The 7885-nt window shown below is 48.1% G+C and overlaps 1 protein-coding gene across 1 annotated transcript; it reads left to right on the forward strand.

Annotated features, from left to right (window-relative positions):
- The first annotated feature begins 624 nt into the window (after window positions 1-624).
- LOC106814762 (netrin receptor UNC5B-like) lies at window positions 625-5041 on the forward strand. The gene is made up of 4 exons (XM_014819107.1): window positions 625-655; window positions 3975-4090; window positions 4554-4655; window positions 4809-5041. Exons 1-4 carry the CDS (start codon window positions 641-643, stop codon window positions 4978-4980), a joined length of 405 nt encoding a protein of 134 aa, XP_014674593.1. The 5' UTR covers window positions 625-640; the 3' UTR covers window positions 4981-5041.
- The last annotated feature ends 2844 nt before the right edge of the window (window positions 5042-7885 follow it).

The following is a 7885-nucleotide window of genomic DNA, read 5'->3' on the forward strand; positions in this document are numbered from 1 at the left end:
CCCTCTCTTCTCTCTCTTCGCTGGACTTTCCTCTCTCTCTTAGCTGTCTTCTCTCTTTTTTCTCTCACTGTCTCTGTCTTCTCTCTCTCTCTCTTTCTCTCTTCTTCTCTCTCTCTTTCTCTCTCTCTCTTACCTTCTCACACTGTCTCTCTCTCTCCGCTGCGGAGAATTGAAACATTAACCGAACAACGACAGAAGCACACACAGAGAATGTTAATGAACTCACGCACGCGGGGTTGACGACAGGACAGTGAAATTGTCGTGAACAACAGTGGACCACAGTTATTTGAAGTTCTCTACAAATCGAGATTGGAAGACGTTGGAATGGTCATTAAATAACAACCAATAATCATAGTATCACTTATACAATGGATTCATGTGGTTTACGCTAGAATCATGTGAAAACATTTAAGCTTTTAAGACGTGTTGACAATGTTAATCGTAAACAATAACTGTGGAAGTTCTAAAAACAATCGTGGAGTTCTTCCGCATCGAACGTGAGTGCCCCCTCGGTGACAGCAGCGGTCTATTGTTGTTCCGCAGGTTTTCCGTTGGCATTGGGAATAAGATCTGTGTCGCCATGGATCCGCCCGAACTCCCGCGGCAAGGCAACGATTGGGAGGCTGCTAGCCTTCCGCTGATGAAACGTAGACAGGTGCAGGCAAGTCATGCTGTGGATCTCTCTATCTCTCGCTTCTTATCTCTCTTACTTGTCTCTCTCTTGTTGTCTCTCTGATTCTCTTACTGTCTCTCTCTTGTTGTCTCTCTATCTCTCTGTCTCTCTCTCTCTCTCGCTGTCTCACTCTCTCTCTCTCTCACTCTCTATCTCTTTTCTTCTCTATCTCTCTCTCTCTCGCTGTCTCTCTCTCACTCTCTATCTCTCTCTTTCTGTCTCTCTGTCTATTTCTCACTGTCTCTGTCTTTCGCTCCTCTCTTCTCTCTCTTCTCTCTCTCTCTCTCTCTTCTCTCTCTCTCTTCATTCTCTTCTCTCTCTCTCTGCTCTCTCTCTGCGTTCTCTCTTGTCTCTCTCTGTCTGCTCTGTCCGCTCTCCTCTTCTCTCTCGGCCTGGATTCTCCCTGTCTCACTCTAACTTCTAACGCCTCCTCTCTTTCATCACCTCTCCTCTCTCTTCTCTCTACTCTTTCTCTCTCTCTCATTCTAACTCTCCTCTTTTTCTCTCTCTCTCTTCTCTCTCTTCTACTTCTCTCTCTCTCCTTCTGCATTCTCTCCTCTCTTCTCTGCTCGTTCTCTCTGTCTCTCTCGTGTCTGTATGTCTCTCTCTGCTCTTCTCTTCTCTTCGCGTGTCTCTGTCTCACTCTAACCTCTAACCCTCCGCCTCTCTTTCATCACCTCTCTCTCTCTCTCTCTCTTTGCTTTCTCTCTTCTCTCTTCGTTTCTCTCTCTCTCTCTCTCTCTCTCGTTTCTCTCTCTTCTCTCTCCTCTCTCTCTCTCTCTCTCTCTCTCTCTCTCTCTCTCTCTCTTGTCTCTTCTCTCTAACTCTCTCTCTCTCTCTCTCTTCTTCTCTCTCTCTCTCTCTTCTCTCTCCGCTCTCTCTGGTCTTCTTCTGCTCTCTCCTCTCTCTCTCTCTGTCTTCTCATCACCTTCTTCCTTCTAACCTCCCTCCCTTTTCTCTCATCACCTTTCTCCCTCTAAACCCCTCTCTCTTCTCATCATCTCTTTCATCTAACCCTCCCCCCCTCTCTCTTCCCTCTCTCTTATCACCTTCGTCTTCTACCTCTGCTTCTCATTCACCTTCTCTCTCTAAGCTTTTAACCTTCTTACTCTGCTGCACAGGAGGTGAGTAGAGAGTCTGTCAAAACAACGCCCATGAAGCACCACCTTCTCATCTTCTAACCCTCCCTCTCTCTCTCTCTCATCACCTTTCTCCCTCTAACCCCCTTTCTCTTCTCTCACCTCTCTTTCTCTAACCCCCCCCCTTCTCTCCCTCTCTACTCATCACCTTTCTCTCTCTAACTTTTAACCGTTCTCTCTGTGCACAGAGCCCTGTGAGTGAGAGTCCGTCAAAACACGCCCATGAACCATGAAGCACCACGCCCTCTTCTTTTTCTTTTTTTCCTCTACCCTCCTCTCTACTCTCTCTCATTACCTTCTCTCTCTACTTTAACCTTTTCTCTGTTCGGCAACAGAGCGTGATTGAGAGTCCGTCAAACACGCTCATGAAGCACCACCTTCTCTCTCTAACCCCTCGCCTCTCTTCTCTCATCTCTCTCTTTCTCTCTCTCTCTCTCTCTCTCTCTCTCTCTCTCTCCTCTACCCTCTTCTCTCTTTCTCTCTCCTCTCTCTCTCTCTCTCTCTCTCTCTCTCTCTTCTCTTACCTCTCTCACACTGTCCTCTCTCTCTCTTCTCGCTGGCATGTCTCTCTCTATATACTCTCATCACTTTCTCCTCTAACCTCTAACCCTCCCTCTCTTTCATCACATCTCGCTAACCCCTCTCTCTCTCTCTCTCTCTCTCATCACCTTTTCTCTAACCCCCCTCTCTCTCTCATCACCTTCTCTCTCTAACCCCCCTTTCTCTCATCACTTCTCTTTCTCTCATCACTCTCTCTAACCCACTCCGGATCTCTCTCTATCACCTTCTCTCTTCTAATTCAACGCTTCTCTCTCTCTCGCCATCACAGAACTCAGTGTCAGTAAGAGAAGCCGTCGGGCCCCACGACCCAATAAGCCGGCTTCTGGATCGATCGCCGTGGTCTGACGTCACTGGACGTGAACGCATCGCTGCCAGGAAACCACCACACAGCCTGTCTCAGTGTGACGCGAGCGTTCGCGAACCAACGACGAAAACACATAGGAAACTGTGCGCGAATGACAGCTGAGAATTGAAACATTACCCGACAACGACAGACACACAACGAGAAATGTTACACTGAACCACGCTCACGCTGTGTGGACGACAGCGGACAGTGAAATTTGTCGCGTGAAACAAACAGATGGAACACATATTGAGTTCTCACACAATGAGATTGGGAAACGTTGGAATGTTTCATAAGATAACAACAATAATTCATATATTCACTATATACAATGGATCACTGTTTATGCGTAACAGTGGAAAAACATTAAGTTTACGTGTAACAATGTAATCGTAATAACTACTGATTCTAAATAAGAAGTTGGAAAGTTCTTCGCTCGAACGGTGTAGTGCCCCCTGGTGACAGGCAGCGCGTCTATGGTGTTTCCGCAGGTTTCCGGCTTTGCACTGTGACGAAACTAATAGAGATCTGCGTCGCACTGGATCCGCCGAACTCCCGCGGCAACGACCGGAGGCTTGCTAGCATCCGCTATTGAACATCAGGACAGAGTGAGCAGGGATGCTGTGGATGTCTCTATCTCTCGCTCTCAAAATCTCTCTCACTGTCTCTCTTCTCGCTGTCTCTCTCTGGGTCTGTCATCTCTCTCTCTCTCTCTCTCTCTCTCTCGCTGTCTCTGTTTCACTCTCTCTCTTAATCTCACTTACACAGCACGACACTCACACACGTGGTTACCTCTCTTCCACATGGTCTCTCTCTCTCTCTCTCGCTTGTCTCTTTTGTCTCTCTCTCTGCTCTCTCGCTTGTCTCTCTCTCTCTCTCTCTCTTCTTGATCTCTCTCTATTTTATGTTCTCTCTCTCTCTCTTCTCTCCCTCCTCTATCTCGCTTTCTAATCTCTCTCTTTCTCTTTCTCTTTTCTCTTTTCTCTTTCTCTTTCTCTCTCTCTCTCTCTCCTCGCATCGCTCGCTCGCTGCTCATCCCCTCTTTCTCTAACTTTAAATACCTTCTTTCTCTCTGCTGCACCAGAGCGGATGAGTGAGAGTCCGTCCAGGCACAGCACATGAAAGCATCACCTCCCTCTCTATAAGCCTCCCTCTCTCTCTCTCTCTCTTTCTCTCTCTCTCTCTCTCTCTCTCTCTCTCTCTCTCTCTCTCTCTCTCTCTCTCTCTCTCTCATCACCTTCTCTCTCTCTGCGCACAGAGCGTGAGTGAGAGCCCGTCAGCCACGCCCAAGAAACCGAGGCTTGGATCGACCGCCGTGGTGACGTCACTGGGAGTGAACGCACCGTGCCAGGAAGCCACCACGCAGCTGTTCAGGTGACCGAGCATTCGCGAACCACGACGGAACATGTAGAAACGTTCACGAATGACAACAGAGCATTGAAACGCTTCAGAACGATGACAGAACGAGGAGAAACGTTCGCAAATGACAACGGAGCGTTGAAACGCTTCGGTACGATGACAAAACACCCAACGAGAATTGTTCACGAACCACGTGCGAGTGTGACGACAGGACATTGAAATAGTCTCGAACAACAGTGGAACACATTATTGAAATTCTCACTAATGAGATTGCAACGTTGGAATGTTCATAGATAACAGTGGATCATACATTTACTTATAACAGTGGATCATGCGTTTACACGTAACAGTGAAAACATTTAAGCATTTACGTGTAACAATGTAATCGTAAAAACTATGGAATTCTAAAAAGAAGTGGAGTTCTTTGCTCGAACGTGAGTGCCCCCTGGTGACAGCAGCGGTCTCTTGTCTTCCGCAGGCTTCCGCTTGGCACGAGAACTAAGATCTGTGCCGCACTGGATCCGCCGAACTCCCGCGGCAACGACTGGAGGCTGCTAGCATCCCGCATGAACGTAGACAGGTGAGGCAGGGATGCTCTCTCTACCTCTCTCTCTCTCTGTCTCTCTCTCTCTCTCTCTCTCTCTCTCTCTCTCTCTCTCTCTCTCTCTCTCTGTCTCTCTCTCCCTCCCCCTCTCACCCACCCTTCTATAACTCTCCTCTCTCTCTCTCACTGGTACATCAACTACTTTGCGACCAAACTGAGCCCCACCGACACGATACTGGATCTGTGGGAAGCGCTTCACTGTGACAGTGGCGCCCTCACTGAGCTGGTGGCCATCCTGCACAGCATGAGTCGCGATGACGTCTGCCGAAGCGTCGAGAGCGACCTCGGCTCATGGTTGTGACCTGCCTTCGTCCGGCCGGGGTCAGGGGTCAACGAGGGGGCGCCACCCGCCTTCTTCTGGGGGTCCAGGCGTGATAGGTTTAACTCTGAATCCAAGCGATAGATGTCGCCACGAGTACCTCTGACACTGGCTACGCTAATGCCTTCCTTCACTAACGTGGTGGGTGAGGGAGGGGCACGTATATATAATACACAGAGTGAGCGGGGATATATATATATATATATATTAGAGAGAGAGAGAGCAGAGAGAGAAGAGAGAGAGAGAGAGAGAGGAAGAGATGCGAAAGAGATGAGATGGAGGGAGAGGGCGAGCCTGGAGACAGACAAAGAAAGGGGTGAGAGAAGGGGGGCAAGACTGTGAGAAATACTGAAAGAGCAAAGACAGACTGACGAAAAAAACGAGAAAGAGAATTAGAGCGAGAGAGAGAGCAAGAGAGATGGAGAGAAAACAGAGATTAAGAGAGATTAGAGAGAGAGAAGAGATAGAGAAGAAGTGGGGGGGCAGGGGAGACCTGGTGTGGAATAGTAGTAATATATATATATAGTATAATATATTATATATATATAATGTATATACAGAGGAATTGTGGATTCTAGTTTTTGATGGAATTATGAGAATTGGCACGCTGTGGTAGGGTGTCAATATGCAATACACCACCGAATTTCTTTGTAAAGATTGTTTTTCAAATGTACCGAAGGTGTAGTCTCCCACGTGCATGTGTGCGTCCGTTCCGTCTTTAAAAATCTATAAAGACCGTCGTGCGGCACGTGTAAATATTTGATTATAGGTGTTACGCGTGTCTATCTATGCCTGTAGTTTCGTGATGACGTCCAATGGATGGCTGAATGCGGATGTGAAGAGTGACCGCTTGGCGACTGTGTTTACAGTAGAGGTAATAGTCTTAATCTCTCTCTCTCTCTGTGTCTCCTTTCTCGTCTCTCTCTATTCGCTCTTTATCTTCCCCGACTCGCCCTAATCCTATCTATCTCTCCCACTCTTGGTTTCTGCTCTTCTTCTGCTGGTCTACTTGCTGCTTATTCTGTTGTTGTTGTTGTTAGTTGTTGTTGTGTTGTTGTTCTTATTTGGTTGGCCGAAACATAGCACCCACACGTACACAAAACACAGCGCACACATTTACATTGTGTTGTCTTGATTGACATGTAAATGAATAATAACTTACCCCCCCCCCGTACCCTACAGCTGGGTCATACGCTATGGTGTTTCCGGTACCTATGTGATCCCGCAGTACGACCAGGACTATGTGTCCCGTACCTATGTGTTCCGTACCTATGTGTCTAGTACCCTGGTACCTATGTGTTCCGTGTACCTATGTGTCCCAGTTACCCCAGGTTACCTATGTGTCCCGGTACCGACTATACTGTTCCGCGTACCTAATGTGTCCCAGTACCCGGTACCCTATGTGTAACGGACCTATGTGGTCCCGGTACCTAACGTGTCTCGAAGCCTATGTGTCTCCACGTACCGAGGTACCTATGTTGTCCCGAGTAACCGTATGTGTTCTGGTAAACTATGTGCCCCAGTACCCCAGGTACCTATGTGTCCTGGTACCTATGTGTCCGCGGTACATATGTGTTCAGGTACCTATGTGTTCCTGGTACCTATGTGTCCCGGTACGCTATGTGTCTGGTAGCCTATTCGTGTCCCAGTACCCAGGTACCTATGTGTGCGCGGTACCGTATGTGCTTCGCGGTACCACCATCGTGTCCCAGTACCGCCCAGCGTACCTACCTATGTGTCGCACGTAGCCTATGTGTCCCGGTACGCCTATATGTCCCAGTACCGACAGGTACCTTATGGGCCCCCCTACTAAAAAAAACTTTATTTTTGTTTGCCTGACATAAACACCTAGACCTAATCGCTGAAATCCTTTTGTTGTGTACTGGAAACATAGGTACCTGTGCCCGGACACATAGGACCTGGGTACCTAATGGGACCACAAGAGGTACGCAGGGAATCACATAGTACCCGGGACACATGAGGTACCTGGATACTGGGACACCATGAGTAACCCCGACACACAAGGTACCTGGGTACTGGGACACATTAGGTACCGAAACACATAGGTACCCTAGGGACACATAGGTACTGGGTACTGGGACACATAGGTACCTCGCGGGACACATAGTACCCGGGGACACATAGGTACCTAGTTTGGATACTGTGGACAACCATAGGTACCGGGACACAAATAGATAACCTGGGTAGCTGGACATGGGCCATAGTACCGGGACAGCATACGCCTCGCCTAGGCGGGCATAGGTATGGGCCGGGAAACGCGCATAGGTACCGGACACATATTATGACCCACCCTTCCAGCACCCATGCAAGGGTGTCTAGAAAACGAAGACGTAAGACCGACAGACGTCAAGACCTAAGACCCCTGAAAAAACTAAAGAACGGGAAAACTGAAGACTAAGACCTGAAAACCCAAGGACCTAAGACGCTGGAAAACTAAGACTAAGACGCCTGGAAAGCTAACGACATAAGACGCTGGCAAAACACCGGTCCGGGAACCTAGTTTTCCAGGTCTTACAAGTTTTTCAGGGGTCTACATGCCATAAAATTACAACACGTACTACGAAAATCGTTTTATGTTTTGCATAAAGCAGCCTTTTCATTTAGTTTGTTTCAAGTACCCCGCAAAATTGCTTTCCGCCTTGCGACTGACCGAAATAAAAACAAAGAAGAGGACAAGATGCGATATTATCGAAAGAAGAGAGAGAGAGAGAGAGAGAAGAGGAGAAGAAGAGACGAGAAGATGAGGAGAGAGAGAGAGAGAAGAAGATTACGACGAGAGAGAGACGAAGAGAGAGAGGAATAGCGCGAGAGAGAGAGAGAGGAGAGAGAGAGACAGAAGAAGATTACGACGAGAGAGAGACGAAGA

This window comes from Priapulus caudatus, unplaced genomic scaffold, assembly GCF_000485595.1.
Source record: "Priapulus caudatus unplaced genomic scaffold, Priapulus_caudatus-5.0.1 Scaffold974, whole genome shotgun sequence".
Taxonomy (NCBI): Eukaryota; Metazoa; Priapulida; class Priapulimorpha; order Priapulimorphida; family Priapulidae; genus Priapulus; species Priapulus caudatus.

Bases quoted from the DNA above. Each gene is read 5' to 3' on its own strand.
- LOC106814762 (XM_014819107.1), top strand. The intron at 4,091-4,553 runs GTGACCGAGCAT...TGTCTTCCGCAG, and splicing joins GCCACCACGCAGCTGTTCAG to GCTTCCGCTTGGCACGAGAA. The intron at 4,656-4,808 runs GTGAGGCAGGGA...TCTCTCTCACTG, and splicing joins TCCCGCATGAACGTAGACAG to GTACATCAACTACTTTGCGA.